The sequence below is a fragment of the Rhea pennata genome, chromosome 4, assembly GCF_028389875.1.
Source record: "Rhea pennata isolate bPtePen1 chromosome 4, bPtePen1.pri, whole genome shotgun sequence".
Lineage (NCBI taxonomy): Eukaryota > Metazoa > Chordata > Aves > Rheiformes > Rheidae > Rhea > Rhea pennata.
This window is the reverse complement of record NC_084666.1, coordinates 68808140-68831609: the sequence shown is the minus strand read 5'-3', so window position 1 is coordinate 68831609 and position 23470 is coordinate 68808140. Positions and strand designations below refer to the sequence as shown.

The window sequence follows — 23470 nt, the reverse complement described above, 5'->3', positions numbered from 1 at the left end:
TTCAGAACTGCGGCCAGTACATGAATAGCAGTAAATGGAGTGTGATAGGGAAGGAGAACTGTGATTCCCTGTAAATAGGCAAGTTGCAAGCAAAATAGTGTTTGGTGAGTGGCTTGCTACTTGGTATGGTACACATCTGACAGCTATAGACGTGGTTCGCTGTATCAAGTGTTTAAATATCGTTGGGTTAGGATAGTGTTGGTAGTTGTATTCTTTTTCACGTAGAGGTACTCACCAGTGTGTAGGTGATGCGTGGAGTTCCTTCCTTAGCCCCGCTCGTTCTGAGCATTGGGAAGGTAGACTTGGGGGTTACAATCCACCAAGAGCAAGCCAGGACTTGGGAGGAAGAGGGGGCGTTGCAAGGGAGATCCGAAGAAGAGGGAAAACGTGCAGGTGGCTTTTCAAAATGACTTGGGCACTTTCTGCTTGGCAATAGCTATACTGCTTGAAAACATCAGTGTTCTGAATATGTATGCTTACTCAGCTGGAAATACCTAGTTCCTCCAGCTACTTTACAGGAGCGTGCTTTCGTTGTCCCGCCCTTTGTGCTGAGCGGAGATGCGCTAACATGTTAGAAAAGGTTTGTATTTGGGGCTATATGGGGGGCCAGTATCACATTCAAAGCACATACGAGAGTTCCTGAACTCGAGAGCTGCTCTCCTTCAGAGTTCCTGCAGTCCATGCATATCACATAAAGCCGCTTTTTTGTGTTTTGTGATGGTCGGTTACAACATTATGCTTTTATAGCTGCATGCAGACTATTATTTTTCTGTTTTGCACTCACTATTTTCATACTTTAAACAGAGTTGCATGGTGTGTGTTCCTCTTATTTTTTTAATAGCACCTACTGTTGAGGACTTCTACTGCAAATACAAAGTTAGACAGATGTAGTGTTCAGCATACTAAAACATTACTTATAGCATTTTACAGTGAAGAAATAATGTTTTGCGTTATATACTGAAATTTTTTTTTGTCTTTATATGCTTTTATTTTGAAAAAGAAGTGAGATCTTCTTTGTCTTTAAGGAATGCACTGACTTTATTGCCTTTTCTATGTTACATTTTTAGATACGGAGTATTGTTCTGAAAGTGAAGTTTTGAATTGGAATGCAGTCTCCAAAAACAGCCTAAGTGATGATGATGATGAAGTGCGGGTGATAGAGGAATCTGTTGTGAAAGAGCAGAATGACTGTGGGAAAAAGGATAAAGGCAAAAAAAGCATTTTGAGCATTAAAAGAGTCATTGAGGATTCAGAGGACGACTCAACTTCGGAAGGTGACAGCTCCCTTGATGAAGACTACACCAGCACTGATGAAGAGATGGAGAAGTATTACAACGCTAAAGTCCTTAGCTTCCTGGAAGATGCTTCCCTGAATGAACTCGCTTTGATTCCCCGGTGTTCTCTGAAAAAGGCTCAGAAGATAATAGCACTCCGGCCCTTTAATAGTTGGGAAACTGTGGTACGCCTGCATTCTTGTTTTAATATCCCCAGTATGCATAGAGTCAAGGTGTCTTCAGTCTAGAGAGGCATAGATGGGTGGCCTTATCTCAATTAGGCTAAAATACTATGTTCATGTAACCAATAGCATTTGAAATAGTGTCATATGACCTAATTTTGAATGAATTAAGGGGTGATTATCCTGAAAAACTCAAGCTGATTGGCTGACATTACTGTCACTCACTCTTTAGCCTAGAAACTTGGTTGATTTCACTGCAGAAGAAGAAATTAGAGCCTTTATTTAGGAAGGGGTTGTTTGCTAGCCTGCTGTGATCTGTTTTGGCTGAAAAACCATGCAGAAGACAAGAATGTGGCAGAACCTTTACTGCAGCTACTTTATTAGCAGCAGCAGCTTCTGGGGTAGTTCCATGAATGAAGATGCCAGCTTGGATATTTTCAGTTTCTCCATAGAAGAAAGAGTTGTTGTCTGTCTCTCTTTTATATATACTGCAACCAAGTCTCTAGCATGGTTTTGCTAGCTAAGCAGTGCAGCCATTTTATAGTGGAGCAAGCTTCTGTGTTTTTATTAATAAAAGGAAATGCATCAGAAGGCTGTAAACCACAATCCACAACGGAGGGGGGAAAACAGTAACTACTGGTAAGTATATTATATATTGTCATTGGGATGTTGCTTTTGGATGTCTCATATGGTGTGTTTGTTTCCTTCACATTTCATGTGTTCCAGCTAACTGAAAGACACTGGACCTGATACGAACAGCATTCTGATAAGAAACTTGAAGTACATAACTGAAGATTTCCTTGGTTTGCTTTGTTACTGCTTTGGGTCTTAAAACAATAACTGTGTGTAGGCCCTTTTTCAAAGTAATTCCTGTTTTGTTTTATTTATTTATTTATTTATTTTTGTTGGTAAGTGTTCTAAAATCAGCTCCACTGAAGTATACAAGATGCACTTGTATTTTTTTCAGGACAAAATGTATGTTTTTTACATGTGTTTAAAATCATGACATTTCACAATTTGTTGTTTAGGGTGCTTTACCACATAACAATAAGAGATACTAGACAGATATTTTTAGAAAACAAAATGATCTTTGTATGATGTGTTGCAAGGAGTGTTGGGGGGGACATGAGTAAGATCCTTGGGGAGGGAAGGAGGAAAAAAAAAAGAAGGTGCAGATGTGCTGCAAAAGAAATCCGTTTTGCCCCAAGCCTTTGGCTTCTCATAGAACATCTGCCATAAAGCAATCGCTTTTTAAACTTGTTGGGTTTTGCCTGAGCTTAATTCTTTGCAAAAGTATTTGCTACAGGGCTGTTCTTTTCCTTTTCTCTGTGTAAAATATTTAACAGAAAATAAGTTGTATGGGCCTGTTTGTATTCAAAATCTTTGAGAGAAAGATTGCTGTTGTCAGCAACTGCATGTTTACATAGCACTGTGAATACTTGCCTAGAGGAGTAGTAGTTTGCAGTACAATTTAGCAGATGTTTAATATCCCTGTGGATTTAATTATTTTTAAAAGATTCAGTAAGTCAGTGACCCATAATTTTTCCTACTAATTAATAAGTTAGTGATGAAAGAATGTAGAGAAATGATATTTTTTTAACATTAAAGAAATTGGTTTAGTTTTAAAGTACACTTTTATGCTAAGCATTTCTTTTGTAATATAAAGCTGTTACTGCTTATCCATTAGTAGAAGAATTGAGGAAGATCTAAGGGCTTTCAGGCTGCCGTTAAGACTAACTACATTAATTTTAAGGTTCATGGAAACTATGAAGAGCTTCATAAATTCTGAATCTCAGAATCAGACATTTTTAGAAATGTATGTTAGGAATGGATGATAGGGAAATCTACTTCTTTGTACATTGAATTCCTTATTCTATGAAAATTAAAACTTTTTTATAAGTTGGACTTAAGACTTTTTTGCAGGTGGATTGAAACCAAATTCAAATTTTTGAAATTATGAAGATGCATGAAACTTTGTTCCAGAGAACTTGATCTAGTGAAACTTTGAGTGCACAGAAGACAGTTAATGGACAGGGCTCTCGGATGAGCTGGAGAAAGCTGAAAATGTCCTTACTCATGAATGTGAATTATTTTGGCAATTTATGAATGTCTCTGCTGTAGGTCCAACTGTGTTTTCGAGGACAGTGATTTTTATCTAGCTGTAGTTCTTGGTGTTACAGGTGACTAGCTGGGACTACTTCCTGTCAAATACTAGCTTGTGTAATTACCTGGGAATTCCCTTGAGCATATGTTTCTTTCGTTCACAGAACTGATGCTTCTTTAGGGTGAAGTACGTATAACCTTTTTTTTGAATATATTGTGAAACAAGTATGAAATGAAAGTACTGGCTAGCAAAATACCCTAAGTGGATGCTCTAATAAAGAGTGATTTGGTACTCGCTGTATTCACAACTTAAACAGCATGTTGTTTTCTGACCGTGAACACCTGAGAGGTTAGCGTGACATATACGTGACGTAGAGTCGTTGTGATGAGAGCAGTGGGGCTGGGTGAGCAGAAAAGACAAAACAAGCAGCTTAAAATAAGAGAAGGGCTTCAGCTTCCTACCTGAGTTTTCCACCTTCCTCTCCCGGTTCCTTTGGGAGATGGTTGTGACAGCCCACCACCCCCACCCCCAGCACGTGTTGCCTGCCAGAGGCTGTGTGCGTGCTGGCTGATAGTGGCTGCTCTCACACTGAATGCATGAAGGCTGCCTGCTGCACAACTTCTTTCTTTGGTGGAGGCATCATTTTGCACCCATTGGATTCCCTCCATCCCCTTGCTGCCTCCACAGTTTGTTGGCAGTTAATTATATTTAAGCTCCTCTCTGTCTTCCAAGCTGTTGAATTTGGATAGTGTTGAAAACAGCAAATCTAAGCTTCATTTCTTCAGAAACCAGGTTGCAAACATGGTCATATAGCCAAAATATCTCAATGTGTTCAACGTGTGCTTACAAGAAAAAGATTAAAGACTGGCCAAAAATGCCAGAAGGAGCACTGCTGACCTTTTGAATTTGTGGGGAAATCTTAGCACTATGTGTGGGTGTGTGTTGGAATTTTATGCTGCTTTTTGTAAACGCAAAGGTATTAATTGGAAGGAGTGCAATGCTATTTAATACCTTATTTTAAAGTGTTGTAAGTGTAACTACTTGAATGTTTTAGCATAAGACTGTATATGTCTGAGTTTTTGCTATGCTATCTTGTTACTCTCCTTGACAGTATTTGCTCATTTTGTAATAGAGATATCTCTTTTAGTGTTTAAGAGCTTGTGTGAGTTGAGCAACATCTATAACTCTTAAAAAAAAAAAAAAAAAAAAAAAGGCAAAATTCTCAAGGAATACATACAGGTTACACTGGGGACCCAGTATCATGTAGAGACTTTGACGTAGCACATGTTTAGTTCATCAGTTTAAGGGAAATGTGAGAAGTGTAAAAGATGGACTTGCTTTTCTGTCTCGTTCTTACAGAGCAATAGTAAGAGAAGCAAGGTAAGAGAAATACAACTCAAGAGGGAGGGAGCTTCAGCTCAATTATCTTGTTACATTTTTTTGACTGTGTATAAATTCCTGCAAAAACTAATTAAAAAAAAAAAAAGTCTTACTCCAAAACAAAGCAAATGGAAGCAGAAAATGAATAGTTAGAAATCAGCAGTGGGTTAGAAAGGTTAGGTTAGTTAGCAATGGGTTAGAAATAGAAACTGGTTAAAATGGAATTTGGGCTTGTTTATTGAGGCTGAGGCTGTTTTTCGCCTTGACACAACAAAGAGAAATCCTAAACTACTTTTGAGCATTGTGAAGTGAAACCAAGTAGGCTGTGCTGGGGTTATTCGGCTTTGGGCGCTGCTGTAACCCGAGACTCCCGGGGACATTTCTTCAAGGGCCCTGGAAGCCTCTGGTGTTCAGTCAGTTGTCCAAAGGGTCGTGGACAGGATGGTCTCAAGCTTTTGGTTGTAATTTAGAAAATGCATGAATAATCCATACCTAGTCCAGACCCTAGTAACCCAAGGGCCATCTGAGAATCTACTTTGTCTTCTCTGTGACACAGAAGCATCTTGTGTTTCCATCTGTAAAGCAATGGCTGAAACTTCACCTGTTGTAACTAGGAGAAGAATGCTAGCAAGCTGAAGTGAAGTCATACATTTTGTAATAACAGATGGCTTTATTCTCCGTGCCTTTATTTATGGATTACAGGACTTCTGCTCATGCCAGCCAAAGCTTTAGGAATTCAAACAAATGTTGAAATTTTTAATCTCTTACTAAAAATCATGTTCTTTACCACTTGTTTTATTAAAAGGTGTCTGCTTAGAAAACTTGTTTGCAAGTGTTGACATGTGTGCCTTATCCTGATTTAACTTAGTGTTGGTAAACTTTCCAGGCTTTGTATAAAGCAAACAAAAACCTGCATACCTCCCCTGCACGCCCCAGTCCTGAAAACCATGACTGTACAGGCTGTCAGGAGAGGGCATCCCTCCTGTTGGAATTTCTGGAGTCAAAGCACACCCTACTGGTACAGCTCAGATAAACACAGCATCTGCTTTTACTCTGCCATACTCTGTAATAATATGTAGTAATTGCATTGTATGATCCTTGTTTTCTTAGAGTGGAAATTCTAGGCCTAGTTAAGGCTTACGTTAAACTTTAAGATACCTGATTCCTGCAGATGATACAATGGGGAAAACCCAAGACAAGTCAGTTGGCCTGAATGGCGTGAGTTTGAGAGAAGGAATGGGAAAGTGGAAATTAGCTGTTCGATGTTTGAGGAAATTTTGAGGTGGAGAAGCTGAAGGTTAATGTGAAAAGGGAAATTAGCAGCAGAGAAGAGAGCCGTTCGTTAGTCCTACTTATTAACTGAACAGGAAATCAGTCTTTATGAACTTTGTGTGACACGATGTCTGGCTTGTTGTCTGTAAAACAAAGAATATCGATGTCTGTAAAACAAAGAACATCGATTTCTATAATGTAGCAAAGACATGAGGTTTGGAGAAGCAAATGTAACTTCTGTGGACTTGAGCAGGCAGGTGATGGAAATAAGGCTTCGAGGTCAAAAATTAATACTGCTTTATACTTTAAAAAAAGGTGGGGACTTAGAAGGAAAGAAGATGTGTGTTTGCCTTAAAGGCAGTGACATAGGGTAACATACTGGTCTGTGGTGAGCACCTTGATTTCTCCCCTTTCTTGTCCATTGTGAACACAACATTGTGTGAATGAGCTTCATGGGTAGGAATTCTTGCAATGTGAAACAGGAAAAATCCTGTCCTAACAATTTAAGATACGGAAAAGATCGTGACACAGAATCATTATTAAAAAAGAAAAAGAAGTGATAGGTAATTATTGCATCTTCTAGCAGTAGCAACTGAAGCAACCTCTGTTATTCCTGCATCAAGACAACTTCTGGTAGTAATCTCAGAGTGTGAAACGGCAGGAGAAGTTAGCCATGGTCAAGCTGGGAAAATGCATTCTGAGCAGAATTAGAGGCCAAGGTGGCAGAGCAGTTACATCACTTAAAGACCTGCATGCCATCTAGGTATAAAGAATATCTGCTTGCTGACTGAGGAAGCGATAATGTTATTCAATGTGAACTGTCCTCGTGGCTCATCTATGTGCTTTTGGCTACAAACACTGGTGCCTTTCCAGCTTTGTTAGCCAGGTGCACTCAAGAGTTAAGGACTGACCTTAGATTATTTTGTGTTTAAATCGTGATTCTGATTTTTAAACTTGTTCTCTGCCAGCTTGTTTGCTGTGATACTTAGAAAATGCGTTTGTTTTTTACCTTGGTTTATCCCTCTTTAGAGCGAGGGTAGTACTGATTTTTAACATGCATGTACAAAAAAATGGAGAGGCTGCATGGTGCTAGAAGATGTCGGTGATGGTACTAACAATGAAAATAAATCAGTATGTTCTAATGGCCTTGTAGATAATTTGTGTAAGTTTGCTTTTCCTCTCAGGGGATAGAGTTCACTGCAAGAAGAAAGATTAGGTGAATCACGTCTTGGCAAAGAAAATCTCTGAAGCTGAAATGTGAAGAATTGGAAAAGATGAGCCAATTCTTGTTGATATTTTGGACATGTCAATACTTGACTGCAAAAATCCTGAGATAGTTTTGGGAAAGGTGTTTTTATCTCTTAAAATCTTTTTTTTTTTTCACTCCGTTCAAGTCTAGACAAAATGTTCTGTTTGTGGTACAATTAAAAATGGGCCCTAGTAATGGTGAGCACTTGATAAATACGTAGTAAAATAGACACTCTTGTATTGCTATTAAAATAGGTCATTTTCTTCAAGCTATTTTATTTCCTTTTTAAGCAGACATCCTATTCTTAATAACCTTCTTGACACAGTAGTGTGCTTTGTTCCCTAGATTACGCTCACATCTTAAATCTTTAGCATGGGTTACTTCAGAGGAGCTCTAATAATAGTAAAGTTTTTTTTTTTTCTTCCTTTTGTGGTTTTGTTCCACTAGTGGACACTACCTCAACAGCTTGCTTTGCACTCTGCCCATGCTTCCCCTAAGAATTTCACGCTCCTATATTTGACATAGGAAATTTTTCAGAGAAGTGTGTGTAGTTGGATGCGGCGGTGGGGTGTTTTTTTTTTTGCAGGATTGTGTACAGCGCAAGGAACTGTAGAGCGATGATCTTCAGTGTAGTCTTGAGACAGTTTTTTAATAGGCCAAGTATGTAGCGCATATTTACAGTTTTGAGAGGAGCTTATGATGCTGCTGCTGCTGTTATTTAAAAGAAATTACTTGCTGCCCACAGCAGATGCAGTTTTTCATAGTCGCACCCTTACTGTGACAGGCTTCGAAATACACCATTCCTTTCTTTCCTTCCCTGCAGAAATCCTTCTCCTGTCCCTTCTGCTAAAAGTTAGAGGCACAGTAAGTGCTTGGGAAGCAGATTGCTTAGTTTCCTTGCTTCCTTTTAGATTAATATTAAGCTTATTCAGACCACTGACAAGTGAAGTGTAGAACATTGGTGTCTGACCCAATTTTTCTTCCTTGAACCCCCTTTGCAGAGGAATGTATAGAGACTGAAAGGAGCGCTCAGGCATCCAGTTGCCAGAATGAAAACCAATGCGTGCCGTATAAGAATAGCTAGCAAGCAATGCTAATATTTGACGGACATGGAAATTTGAAAGCTGTACCTGATAATAGCTATTAACTTTTCAGTGTTCACACTGGGTTTTTTGTTCTGTTTTGTTTTTCTTTAATTATTTTTCAGCTTATGAAAATGACTAAAACTTCCGGCTTATCAGAATACACAATATGGAACTGCAAGATCCTGATGAAAGAGAGGGAGGTGGTTTTACATCTCATGAATAAATGCGAATACATTTCAAATAAACTGACAAAACAAGTAACCAGTATCACTGAAGATGGAGAATGTGGGTGGAACATAGAGCAACCGTCCATTTTGAATCAGAGGTATCTTTGTTTCTGGTATTTATAAAGATAAGGTGTGCTTAAGGGCCAGGATTTTCAAAACTTGACATCTCTAAAAGCAGAGTTTTAAGTGTTCAGTATGAAACAGCTCACAGTGATTTAGGCAGCAATGCGTGAAGGAATTCAACAAATTTTTAACTGTATTAGGAAAGTTGGGTTAGGATAATAAGAACTAAGAAGATGCTCTGCAGTGCTTGATGCTTAGTTTTAGTTGCTGCAGTTTTTGGTGAACGTAGAAGCCATCCTTGAGTGATGAGCTCGTGAGTTGTCAACTTAATAGTTTAAATAAAGGACCAAACAAAGCTTATAAGGAAAGACCTTTTACTTCAAAGATGCCAAACTGCAGTGAATCTCAGCAAACTTTAAGAAGTTGTCAGCTGGACTGAAGACCTCATTCAGAAATTTCAGATGTGCAAAATGATCTGGAATTCTGCATCCAGTGGGACATTTGAGGGTACATTTGAGGTGGGGGGGAGGATGTATTGGAGGTAAGGATTTATTTTGGATGAGTAATTGGTAATAATATCTGAAAGGATATTGGAGATAAGCAGAGAGCTTAGGAGGAATAAAAATGAGCACTGGTCAGGGAAGGGGAAAAAAACATAAACATAGAGGAAAGAGTAGAAATGGCCAGAAGGGCACCTGAGGCTTGTATGATTATTAGTGGTAAATAGCAAAAGGATATTCAGCTGTGTCAAAATAGAAACAAAGAGGAGAATGAAACTATTTGGAGGGATCTTACCAGGGTATTCCTTCTTTGGCAAAAACGCTGAGGTAGGTGAGTTACAGTCAAACATGTTTTGAGGATTGTGTATGTTTGGGGTTTTTTTATTCCAGTGCAACTAGCGCATAACAGAAGACGCTTTGTAATGCAGCTGCTAGATGTTGCTTAATTTTTTTTAATGTGTTTTAAAAATTACTTGTTATATGTCTTTGGATCACTGTTTTAAAACTTAGAAGGAAAATTTGTTCTATTGTGTGGTCATTTAAGATATGAGGATTGAGGTAAACTGCTTAACCTCACAAATGATCTTTGGTATTCAGTTGACTGATTAAATAAATGTTGAGGTGGTCTTCTGTTCACTAAGTGGTCTAGACTGGATTAAAATACAGAAAATGTTGAACTTGCTAGTGATAAAGATAAATATACAGTTGTTTCATGGAGAAATAAAACAAAAGATGATAACATGGTAAACTGTTTAATTTCTAACAGTTTGAAGCTCAAGCCATATCAGAAGATCGGATTGAACTGGTTAGCACTTCTGCATAAACATGGGTTGAATGGTATTTTGGCTGATGAAATGGTGAGTATAAAACTGTTTTTGTGGAGAGATTTTGGAGGGAGGAGGGGGATAGAGCTTTTGGCAGAGGTTGTCTTTAGAATCATTAAAAGCACTGCGAATGACTGTGTTATAACCTGCTTGGAATTTGTAATAAATGAATGAATTTGTAATGTTTTAGTAGATATCATTTAAATTATGAATAGTTTCTCCAAATGTTTTTGTGACTTCTCAAAACATTAGCTGCTGAACTCACTTATTTTTTGATAAGAAAATAAAACATAGCTTAAATGTTCCTAGGACTAGTCATTTACCATATGTTAGATATAACATGAGATCTTGTGAAATTTAAGATTTAATCAGTACTGTGGAACACAAATTCATTTAGAAAGCAGTAGTTCTCCTAGTTTTTCAGATTTCAGCATCTACTTTGCCAAGAGCCTAACATAGATGGTTACTAATAATTGCAACTAGGATGGTGTCTTTTGGTGTGATAGAATCCATTTGTACCATGACAAATTATCCATGAACCATTTATTTTTGTGTCTACTTGCCCATAACCAGAATAAAGTCTGTTTGTCCAGCACTTATTTGTAGTGAGCCCTTATCTTCTAAATATCTCTGTCACTTTTGAAAGAGGTACTTTACAGAGAAAACAAAGCAATAGAAACCTCTTCTACTTCTCTAATATTTTGACCATCTATTGACAATATGTTTCCCTCTGGTTTTGAAAGGATTTGGGAGAAAAGGTTACGGGTTTGAGGTTCTGAGCATCAGTTGCCTGTAATCCTAACCACTGTTTGCCTTGTGAAAAATTATGCATGAATAGATTGGATTACTTCACTAAGACTTAGTGCTTCTCAGCTTCCACCTTTCTCTTCTTTGTAAGAAATGCCTAGTGCTTTTTTATCCCCCCCCCTTTTTTTTTTTTTTATAGCAAAGATAACATTATAAATCCCTGATGCAAAAGACAAGAAAATGCGTTTCAGGGGAAATGTAGGCTTATTGCAAACAAATCTGATTTCTATATTAGATTCAACTTCAGAAATAGCTGAAATATCCTTTGCACAATTGGCTGAAATGGAAAGAAAAGCTTTCAAATAAGCATTTGTCTGCATCTCAGTTTCAGGGAGGTGAATTTTAAAGAAGGTGGGAAGAAGGAACTTAAGCTATAATGAAAAATTTCATAAATGAAATAGATTAATCCTTGATACTCTGATGCAGAGCTAAAGAGATAATTAAGAACTGGAATACAGTTAGTTGACTTGTGTAAATCGTTATTGTTATGCTTTAATTCAACAGAACATTTTTTTTTTTTTGCAGATCTTTAAACATTTAGTTAACATTGACTACATTGTAATTGGCTCATGAGTACAAAGTGCTACTATGTTCTAGAGACTATAAGTTCTGTTTAAATGGATTTTTTTTTTCTCCTAGGGCTTAGGAAAAACAATTCAAGCTATTGCATTTCTGGCATATCTCTATGAAGAGGGCAATAGTGGTCCCCACCTGATAGTTGTGCCAGCTTCCACACTGGGTAAGTTATGAGCTTTGCAATTATTTGATTTAAAAAAAAAAAAATCATGGGCAGATTGTCAAACAAATACTTTTTTTGTGAAAGAACTCTATTTTCTTATGGTGATATTGAGTTCTTAGATGATTTGAATTGGAATGCAAACTGTACAGGAGGCATGCTTGTTCTGAATTAATTAGACGTAACATACTTTTCCATATATATAATATGCTGTGTATACATCACAAAAAAAAGATGCTTGTTATAATCTGAATTTGTTAGCAAAGTAGTCTTTTAGTTGCTGAATATTGGCTGTAATTCCTGATCTTCAGGACTGTGCTTAGGGACAGATTTTATTGCATTCAAAATGCTCAATCCTCACCCCCCCACCCTGTGCTTTTGCTATTCAGATTCTCTTTCAAAATGGAGCAATATGCTAAAATGATGAGGTTGATGCTGTTTTCATTATTTAGAGACCTCTGCCTGAAGCAGCAAAAATACTGTGGCGTAAAATCTACGTAGGCAAAGCCAATGAGTTTTAGTAGAAACTAATTTTATCCAGAATTAAACTTGGTTTTATTGAATACTTATAACAAAGAGAAAATAGAAAATTTAATTAAAAAATATTCTTCATAATATCAGGTACGTATTTGGGCTTCGAAAGTGTCTTCTAACAAGTCAGAAAAGCTTGATTGTTCAGCATATTTTAAATTGGCATTTTCAGCATGCTTTTAGAATCTTCTTTTAAAAATGCTTTTTGTTTACACCTGAGGCAGATAATAAGGGAGTGCGTGTGCACGAGACAGTTAGTTATAGAGGCTCGTGAACTGGAGCAGGCTGGCCCAAGACATTATAATTCAATACTGTCAAGCAGGTAATGCTTGCAAATTGCAGTCTACCTGTGGCTTTTCTGAAGCTTTTCTGGGGGGTTGCTTCATCCACGGGCTGGGTCAACCCTGGGCATAGGTCAAGTGCCGGTAACCAAAAACACCCTTCTGCCGCAGTTTGTGATCAGTCTTTGTGTTCATTGGAGACTAACCCTTTCGCACCATGTGCTGTCACACAAATCTCACTTTGTACTGGTAAAAATTACCAGTGGGTACTTTTGATGAGTGCACACCTGGAATGGATCCAGTTATGAAGCTTCTTGACCACTTTCCAAAGGCATTGTATCTCTTGATGAATCATTTCTAAATGAAAATAGTTAGAAGTTAACTGATTGCTTTTGGGGGAATTAGTATACAAGAAGGAAATCATGCTGAAAAGTTATGCATCGTATTAAACTCTTGTATTTAAACCCAGTCAGATGGTTATCATAAGCCTTGCAGGTTCCGTTTAAATAGATTTTTTTAAAGTGTAAGCTAAAAGTAGTAACAAGAGCCACTTAAGAAGGATTTGTTTATTTTGAATTGCTAAACTAAACTTTTGAAGCCTTCTGACGGCTACATCTTTAGAATCTAATGATTCCTGCTCTGTCAGTTTTTGGTTCTTTTATTTCCCTAAGCATTATGAATTTTTAAGAGTTTAAGAAGATGTTTCTTGACCTTCAGGAGGGTTTTAAGGGATTTGCATTTTAAATCAGATTTTTGGTTTTAATGCTGAAGAAGGCTGGAATCTGTTCCTGTGTCTGAAATTATGTGAGACATAACAAAGTATAGCTGACTGAGGTGTTTTTGGTGTGTTTTTTTTTGTAGATAACTGGATAAGAGAAGTTAATCTGTGGTGTCCTGAACTGAAGGTCCTTTTATATTATGGTGAGGAATGAAATCTAGAAATAAATCCAGAAATGAATCCAGTTGGTTGCTTGTTCAGTCTAAAAAAAGTTAATTGCTCATGGAGCAGTGTTTTAAGATAATTTCTTAAATACAGATACAAAATGCCAAATATTTTCTATACTTTTGTATAATCTCTTTAATGCTTTTGTTTTAAAAGTTTGCACTGATTTTGGTTTGTGCTTTCATAGGATCCCAAGAAGATCGGAAGCGTCTCAGGCTGCGCATTAATAATAAAGCTATACATTTCAATGTGATTATAACCACGTAAGTTCGGCAATTAAAATAACAAGTGAAACTTAGTTAACCTCTACTGACCTCTGGTGGTGATATAAAATTTGATAATTGTCTAGTACTTGAATTTCACCAAAGAGCATGAGGTTTGTTTTGTTCTTCTAGTCTTGTTTGACGAGAATCAAAGACTGCGGAATTATTTTTTTCTGTATCATTTTAATGATGCAGGTTTTAATGATGCGTTCTGACCTGTACCTTTTGCCTATTGAAATTCGGAAGAAGAGTAACTAACAAACAATGCTTAGAATTTGGTAGGGTGGGAAGGGGACTTATTTTTGTCTTCCAGTAATGATGGTAAGATTTTTTGTTAATGCCGCAGCATTAATACTATACTATACCGTACATTCTTCGTAGTAGGTTTGTACAGGTTTTTGTAAAGCAGTGTGGAGAGTATTGGCTCACTAAGTGAACTGTAATTATTTGCCAACAGTAAACTGTTAAGATCAATTACTTCTAGGTAGCCTTAATGTTACTTAAGGTACCTAAAGTTTCTTTATGTAGATCTTACAAATACTGCGACAGTAGTATGTTTGTGTTAAACGTGGTTTTATTATCTTTTTTGATATATTCCTCCAACAGATACAACTGCGCAATTAGCAATTTAGATGATAGAAGGCTGTTTCGCAGGTTGAAACTGAACTCTGCAATTTTTGATGAAGGTCATATGCTGAAGAATATGAACTCTGCGCGCTACCAACACCTTATGACATTTAATGTAAGAGGATTAGTTATTGGGGCTTGGGGCTTAGGGAGGGAGCTCTGGAAAGTGTGGAGGGGTTCCTACTTTGTTCTTTTGTAGTTACTGGCTGGAGGGGAAAAAGCAATACTAATTGTAAAGCTCCTGTACATGTAGGGTTCCTGAAATTACAGAGTATGAGTGGATATAAGTGTTATTGTGGTTTTATGAATGGATCCTACTTTGGGAACTGTTCTGAAGAGGTAGATTTGCAAAGAAATGTAATTAACTTCTTACAACATTGTTACATCTATAGTTACGGTTCATTTTCAATATTAGTCAGTTTTCAAGTATTATCCTGCAATAAAAGGTAAAAAATGCTATTCAGAAAACTAGTTTGACTTGTGCTGAAATATTTTAGTATTTAAGGAGGTATTCTGGTAGGACTTTTCAAGACATGATAGCTTTAAATTTTTTTTCTCTTATTCTTGCTCAAATATTTTACAATTTTAATATTTTGTTTCTATTGTTGGGCAAATGCAAATACTGGAGAACCAATCCATAAGTAGTAGTTTCAGCAGACAAATCTCGTTGCTTATCCAGAGTAATCTGTTAAGCTTAACTTGTTGTATGCAGGCATTAACTGCTAAGCAGTTGGCCGAAAGTGCTCCTGATGCCTGTTACACTTGCACTGATTTGAAACCTCATTTTTTGAGAAACAGAAGTTGACATGGAAAAACAGGCATTTTAGACCTGAGTTAGCAGCATTTTGAAAAAGGGAAAAATTGAGTCAAGATTTTAGCATGGTAGTATTACTACTGTAATAATACACTTACTGCTGAAATTATTACAGCTTGTTTTTCAAGACTGTTTTCATTGAAAGCCCTTTTAAGAAGCCGATCTTTTGGCCATTAAAGTACAGCTTCTATTTGTGATTCAAAACTTGTGCATGAAGTACTGTATGACATTACAAAACATATGACATGGGAGCAACAACTGGCACTAATTTTAAAAAAAAAAAAAAGCAACAGAAAAAAACCCCATTACCCTGATATGAGCAGGGACAATTTTTTTTTTTACATATGGGTTAGGCTATTTAAATATTCTTAAACTGATATGTGCTTGGTTCCCTGTAGATCCCTAAAGCATTTTGTTGCCTTTACCAGGAAGTTTTTCCATTAGATTTAAGTATATTTTAACTTAAAGTTAAAAACTTTCTTATCAAAATTAAATCAAGGCAATTTTCTCAGTTCTGCATAATGTGTTGTTTTCCCCAGTATTCATTTTTGACCTTTTAACTAGTTGTTTCTCGCTGCTATTTTCCATTTTGGAAAAATAGGCAAAGAATCGCTTACTGCTAACAGGAACTCCTGTTCAAAATAATCTATTGGAATTGATGTCTCTCCTGAATTTTGTCATGCCGCGTATGTTCAAAAGTAGCAAAAGTGAAATCCGAAGGATGTTCTCTTCAAAAGCGGTAAGTGTTATATATTCTCTTCCTCAAAATGTGTTTTTTTCCTGCTGTAACACTCGTATGACTGCATAACCCTTGTTTTATTGGCATTTTATGGAAACAGGTAATACAATTATGAAAACCTAGACTACGAAACAATGAAATAATCCATTTCAGGTAAAAATGTGTCATAATGGGATATTCCAGAATACTAATGATATTATTAGATCTGTCTGTTGCAGCTCTTTTTTTTTTTTTTTTTCCTTTTCCTTTCAAGTTAGCATAGTTAAGATATTATCATTACAGCTGGAAAATTGCACTCCATAACTGAATTTTTGTAATGTTTTCCTTAGAAGAGTGATGAAGAACAAAGTGCATACGAAAAGGAGAGGATTGCACATGCAAAACGGATAATAAAACCATTCATCTTGAGAAGAGTAAAAGATGAGGTAATATTTTCTCTAAAGTAATGTTTCTTAGTATCAATAAGCCTGATAATGTGTGAGGCTCATAATAAATATGATGCCAGATTTCTTTAGGGATAGTTTGTCTAGGAAGATAGGAAACCTGCAAGAGCTTGGTATCGTTGTACTGCTTTCTTCCTAGCTTGCATCCAGTGAATCCACTTCGTTCCAAGCATGCTATTGCTTTCCGCCCTCCAACTGTAAATTATACTTTACATATGCACGAGTTTTCAAATAAAAGCTTGACCTGCTGACCTGCTGCTGTGACTTCGGGTTTTGATGGTCCTTATTTACTGACTTTTTGCATCTTTGAAAGATGATTTGGTGCACTACTAAGTAGCCCTCAACTGAGAGATGTTCCACATTAACCACAAAAATGTGCCTGATTTCACAGTAATGTGATTCCCCTCTCTACCCTCTCCCCCGTCCTGCCCCAAAGGGGCAAGGCATGTGCATGTGTGTATTCTTGCATATGCACAACTAGAAATGTTTGTTTGAAATTATTTTGCCATCATCAGAATGTTTCCTTTTCTCTTTAAAGTCCAAGAAGTGTTTGAATGTTTCTGTTTAGAATTGCTCATGTTTCAGAACGAGAAAAACTTAAACAGCATCAGCAGAAATTGGACAAATGTTTCTGTATCTTACTGTATTTCTGGCATGTTTAGTAGTTAGCAGTTTCAAAAGAATTCTCTGGGTAACAGGAGAGTGGGCTCCAAGTATTGTGGGGTTTGTTGTTCTTGCTTTTTTGCTGATGAAAAATCCAGAATAAGTTCTGAATTTGCGGGTAGAAATTTACTAATTGCGGTTTTTGGTTGGCAGCCACTGAAGGGAGTTGGGGAGGGAAGACTGTATAGAGTAACTGAAAAGCTGACTTGTTAGGTAGTACAGTGTTACTGACTGCTCACTACGACATAGTTTTTATGATAAGCTTTTTTAAATCTTATCAGGTCCTTAAAAAACTACCTCCCAAGAAAGATCTCGTTGAATTATGTGCCATGTCTGAGAAGCAGGAGCAACTATACTGTGGCCTCTTCAAAAAGTTAAAGAAAAATGTTACGGGTAATGGTACGTGACGGTCTTGTTCCCTCTTGCTGGATTTTTTTTTCCCCATTCCTAGGCTTGCATTGAATGTAACTATAAAGCCTTTACTCTGTAGAAATTCATTCATTAAGTGACTGTATCCCTTCTAACAATTTTTCAGAAGTTTAGGTAGTAGGTGAAATGTCAAATTTAGTCCTTGCAGGGTTCTCTTGAGAGGTAAAGAAGTGTCAAATATATGTGTCTACATGCTATTTCTGAATGTATCTTATTCTTTTGTTTACAGAGAAAAACTCTGATATGGGAAATGTAATGATGCAGCTTAGAAAAATGGCTAATCACCCTCTCTTGCATCGTCAGTATTACACAAATGACAAGCTCAGGACAATGTCCAGACGTATGCTTAAGGTAAAGTGATAAGATTCAAAAGCAATCCACAATTTCCAAAAATTTTTAATGTAACTGAAGTTTTTTATTGTCAGTCTTTTGATCAGAAGTGTGTCCTTGCAAAACTTAATTCACTGTTGCTGCTTTTTATTTCTGTTGCATCTACCCAATGCTCTAATCAAGCTCTGTGTGTGTGTAACATGCTGGTTTTATATCAGATATTAGAATGGAAAGAACAATTCTGGGACTGCAGTCATCTCCTTTTCATTAGCATTCCCTTAACAGCTGTTCCCTCCACCCCAATATTTAAAACTGGAATGCTTATGAAAACATCTTAGGAGGGCAGCTGAGTTTACTAGTACTTTCTGAAGAATAAGAAATCTGGGCTGTTCAGTATTAAAATAGGGAAGACGTAAGTATGAAACTAAGGATGTTTTCTTAGTTTGACTTGTGCTTATGTCTGTGGAATTTGGGGAAAAATACTACTTCTTTCTAAGGTTCAGGAATCTGAACATGTGGCAGTTGCTTTACAAAAGTTACAGCTGGCTTTGAATATCTATAGTTTTGTTAAAAATAAAGTTGGTCATTTATGTTAGACTACAGTTGCGAGGAAGGGAAGAAGTCACATGTTGGTTTATGAAGGATTTTTGTCCCTTTTTTGTTCCTACTCATACCATCGTACTCTCCAGATGTGGCTTTTCTTTTTCTCTTTCTTCCAGGCATGACATCCCTCTACCCACCCTACATCTTGGGCTGGGCTTCCCATGTCTTATACCATCTATCCAAGGATTGGACCTCCCTTTTAGGGAATGTGTCTTCAGGGGAAGAGGTCTGATACAGGGGTAAAGGCCATAGGGTTTGATGGGTACTAGGTAATGGCTGTGGAGGTAGAACACAAACTTAGTTTTTGGTTGCACAAGTTCTTGTAAAACCTGAATTGTGAAATAACATTGATCTTCTACTATCTCCTATAAAGCTGGGGTTGCAGAGTTCACCTTTTGCTGCTTGCATGAGCCACACTATGGCATTTGTCCATGTCTAATTGTGCTACTTTGTTTTTTGTGTTTGTTTTGGTTTGGTTTAGTTCTCTAGAAATTTTGGATGTACTTCTGTGTTTATTTTCTTATCTTACTAGCAGGATTATATATTGCATGATTTCCCTTTGTTTTTGCTAATAGGAACCAACACATCACAATGCTGATCCTGACCTTATCTTTGAAGATATGACAGTAATGACAGATTTTGAGCTGCATCTGCTTTGTGAGCAATATTCTCATGTCAGTGACTTCAAGTTAGACATGGATCAGATTTTGGATTCTGGAAAATTTAGAACACTGGAACGCATTCTCTCTGACCTTAAAGAGAAGGTTTGTACTACAAGTAGTTGGTTGAAACTTCTTGTCCTGTCTATCTAATCACTGGCTCCAAATAACTAATTAAGTTAATGTCTGCTAGGAAAGAGCTGTATATGCAACACAATTGCTTTTTTTGTGGGCTAATGCAACATGATTTAGTGCACGTGTGATACTACATAGCAATATTTACTGCTTTTAATGCAAAATCCTGCCTATGCACTTCATTTTATATACAATGAAGGTAAACAATTGAAATGAACTTTACTAGTTTTCTGAGTTTCAGAATATTCATCCTAGGTTAACACTATTTTCTTAATTTAAGGAGGACGGTATTCTTTTCATAGCTGATGAACTTTGCGAGTATAACTTTCTGTTGGTAATTGAATAAGACCGCACTATGTTAAAAGCCCAAATACATGTGATGAGCTACTGTCTGGAAAGCCTGAGATGTCAGTACTGAGTCATAGGTTCAAGCTGGCCTATTTTACAAACTAACATGTAGGAAAATACTTCAGACTAAGATCCTGAATTTACGCAAGTGTGGATTCACTACACTTCAAGTTATCATTTGTTCATTTATTTCAGACAGCATGGTGCTACTGTTCTGTATTCTATGAAAAATAACTTAAATTCCACAGTTTTTGAGGGGATTTGTTTTGTTGGTGCTTATGGATGGAGTAGATCTATCATTCATGTGTTTAACTTGACTTCTAGGTTGCTTGAGTCACCTATGTGCAGAAGGATGATAGCTTTGTAATGCTGAATAAAAAAAGTGGGACAATGCACCAGAATATTGGACATCTTCACTGAAAGTCAGGCTTGACTTTCTGAAATCTGGCTTTGTCTTCGAGTTCGGAAAAATCAAATTAATTAAAATCAGTCTAATTAAAATCACTTATTTGTACCAATAAAGCATCTTTCTAGTTAGTCATTTTTAGTGGGCATATTTTTAAACATTTATTTTGCTTTTTCATTTCTAGGGTGACAGAGTTGTATTGTTTAGCCAGTTTACTATGATGCTGGATATCCTGGAAGTTCTCCTAAAGCATCGCCAGTTTAGATATATCAGAATGGATGGAAAAACACAGATTTCTGAGAGGTATGTGACTTCCTTGCAGGAGCTGAGAGAAGAAAAGAATGTGTGCACAGAGAGGGCAGTTGGCTGAAGACCCTATTTTTTCTTTTCCAATATAAAGAATATTATGGGCACTGAGAATTGACTATAGTAGGGGTTCAGTGTTGGCTTTCAGATTGCTAAAGTAAGGATGGGGTTGAAAAGTAAGTTCAGCTCATTGGATTACCATCTAGCACGCTCAAATGGAAAACTTGCGTGTTCTGCAGTCCATGTGTGAAGCCCTTGTCTGCAGACATTTCAAAGTGTAGGATCTCTCTCTTTAACAGACAGGTAAGCCCCTGTGTTTTTCTGAGGCAAACTATGTACTCTCGCAGCTGAAAATATAATTCTTTTCTCATACTTGAGCTGTACTAGTTCTCTGTTGCTTTCAATTAGAAGGATGTTTCCTCTGGTCACTGCTGAGGACTGTTGGTACTCGTTTTTCTTGCCCAAAGTCTGCGAAGCTGCAGTCCTCTTTTTCAAAACATCGTCATCCGAACTTCTGTGTTATTCTCTGGAGCCTGAGTGGTGTTTTCTCTAAGGCCTTGTATATATGTTCTTGTTTTCTGTAGGATACATCTAATAGATCAGTTCAATACAGATACAGATATATTTATATTCCTCCTGTCCACCAAAGCTGGTGGCTTGGGAATTAATCTGACCTCAGCAAATGTTGTCATTCTTCATGATATTGATTGCAACCCATACAATGACAAGCAAGCAGAGGATCGATGCCATCGAGTAGGCCAAACAAGGTAAGATTTCTTAAACTTGGTTTTACTGGAGGCAAACCCTCAAAGGATGCCAAAAGAAGGACAATATTTTAGGATTAAAAATATCATTTTAAGCAGAAACTTGCTGTAAATCAACTCTGGATTGCGCGAGCTAGATAATTCTAATGGTCTTAGCTCATACTGCTGGCAGAATGAACCTGTATTTACTGTGTTCTGCTACATCTTTCCAGTTCTTTAGAGATTTCTCAAGTTTCTAGTGGTAGGAACTGACTTATTTCAAGGCACCTGTGAAGCCAGCCTTTGGAACCGTTTGGCAATGCTGTTTGTTTCCTTCATAAGATTTCTAAGCTCTCGGACGGCCAGCCTGTCCTAAAGAGTGAAATACCAATCTATTATGCAGTTTTCAGGAATAAGCTAATGTGAGCGGCTGAATGTGTTTAGTACCAGTTATTTCAGCTGTAGTATTGAGGGTGAGAGGGAAGCAGATGATTGATTTTGTTAATGCAAATTTTGAAACTCTCCAGATTGACATAGCTAAGAGCACAGAGGAAGACAAGTTTTCTGGCAGTACAGAGCACGGTTGGTCCAAACAGGAAAACTAGAGCTCTACCACTGGCCTCTTCTTTGGTTTTCCTCCTTATTTTAAACCAGTGCCAGCTGAGCAAAGGTGCAGATCCTATAAAAGAAACTATAAAAATGGATTTATCCTATTTTGTGTTTTTTAGAGAAGTACAAGTCATAAAGCTAATCAGTAAAGGGACTATTGAAGAATCCATGCTGAAAATCAGCCAGCAGAAATTGAAGTTAGAACAAGATATGACTGCAGCTGATTCAGGTAAGTCTCTTGCATATGATGATGCCCACTTAGGTGAGTTAAGGAGGTTACTGCAATATATTTTTATTCTAGAAAACTGTTCTTTGTACAGACAACCAATGTTGTTCCATTGGAAGTAAACTAGAAAGATGCACTGTACTAATCAGTTTAATTTGCTGCACTTTGATTGCAAATTATTTATCAAACTGTTTAATTTGACAGAAAGGGTCCCCTGAGTTTTACCCGCAAATCAATGCCAGACTGGTAGAAGAAGCTTCTGTACAGCGTTTTGGGTGTACAGTTGTGTTAGTTTATATGAAATACTTAATAATGCTGTTTTTTTTTTTCTTTTTATCTCCTTTTCTGCAGGAGAAGAAGGGACCATTCCACCAGATATAGCCACATTATTAAAAGCTTCATTAGGTCTCTGAAATGGAAATATGCTTAAGAATTTAAGGAAAAAAGGCAACATTGTACCCCACGAAGTCATATATTACTGATGGCCATGAGTTTTATGACATTTATAACTTTTTGTAGTTTCTTTATTGTATTTCTCACGATACTGAAAATTTTTAACACCAACAGCATTCTTTTGATGCTTAAAAACGAAAACATAAATGACAAGTGGATCAGATGCCAACTAAATGTTATTTTACAGAGCAGTTTTCAAAATGGAGACCTAAGTAGTGATTGTTTTAACAGATTCACTACTACTTAAGATTCATCAGTATTTTTCTAATTATTTCCATCTCCAAGCATATATATACATACATACATATATATATATACACACACATACATATATATATATATATGCATATATATATAAAAATTGTCTGTTTCACTGGATTACATCTGTAGGTCTCTTTTCATGTGCCTTATTTGACATTACTTCTGCTTGTTTTGGTACAGTTGATGTACTGTACTGGCTTTATTTCAGTTTGTTCAAATAAAATTCCATAGATTAATTAAGTCTTTCATTTTGTGGTTATTGGAAACAGGGGGAGGAATGTGGGTTAGAAATAAAAGAAGCAACTTTCAAACCAGCTAAAATGTTCCATTTGATCTAACTTTATCCAGCATTCATTTGTTACTAATGTTTTGTTGTACTCAAATCAAAATTGTGTTAGAGTCCTGGCTACAAATATGGAGAGTACCATCTGGCAGGAACTCCACACAAGTTGAGATTTTTTTTTTTTTTTCTTCATTAGTTTCTGGTACAGATGGTGAAAGTCTAGGTCTGCTCTCTGGTAATGAAGGCTTGCTCTCTTCTTGAAGAATTTAGTGAATTTTGAGGGTTTTTTTCAGTGAAACAAAGCACCTCAGTGGCATGCATGTGCTTTCACTGTAAGTTTTTAGTCTGATAGTTAGGGTGTGATTAGAGCAGGTAAGAGATCATGAAGTGTGCTTGCACCTCAGGTTTATAACCTGCTGGTTAGGATGTTACTTGGTGGGAGGGAGAGAGTAGAAGATGAGAATGTCCATTTCCTTGGACAGAGGAAAAGACTGAACCTTGGTCTCTCGCACTTTTGAGTAATGAAGACTAAGACTACTGGGTTTTGGAAGCTGGGGGAAGGCAGAGCATGGGGGCCTCCTTATTGCACTGCATATTAGAGCTTCAGCTGCTCCTTACTCTGGGCAGAGCTTGGAGAATCCGTATGAGGCTGCCACTCTCTGAGGACTGTTT

At 37.0% G+C, this 23470-nt stretch overlaps 1 protein-coding gene across 1 annotated transcript; it reads left to right on the top strand.

Moving 5' to 3' along the window:
* Window positions 1-1424: 1424 nt before the first annotated feature.
* On the top strand, window positions 1425-22504 carry SMARCAD1 (SWI/SNF-related, matrix-associated actin-dependent regulator of chromatin, subfamily a, containing DEAD/H box 1). The gene is made up of 16 exons (XM_062575019.1): window positions 1425-1459; window positions 8669-8871; window positions 10103-10193; window positions 11607-11706; window positions 13377-13436; window positions 13646-13721; window positions 14328-14463; window positions 15764-15901; window positions 16231-16326; window positions 17289-17400; window positions 17666-17787; window positions 18945-19133; window positions 20102-20220; window positions 20808-20990; window positions 21695-21804; window positions 22153-22504. Exons 2-16 carry the CDS (start codon window positions 8672-8674, stop codon window positions 22212-22214), a joined length of 1794 nt encoding a protein of 597 aa, XP_062431003.1. The 5' UTR covers window positions 1425-1459; window positions 8669-8671; the 3' UTR covers window positions 22215-22504.
* The last annotated feature ends 966 nt before the right edge of the window (window positions 22505-23470 follow it).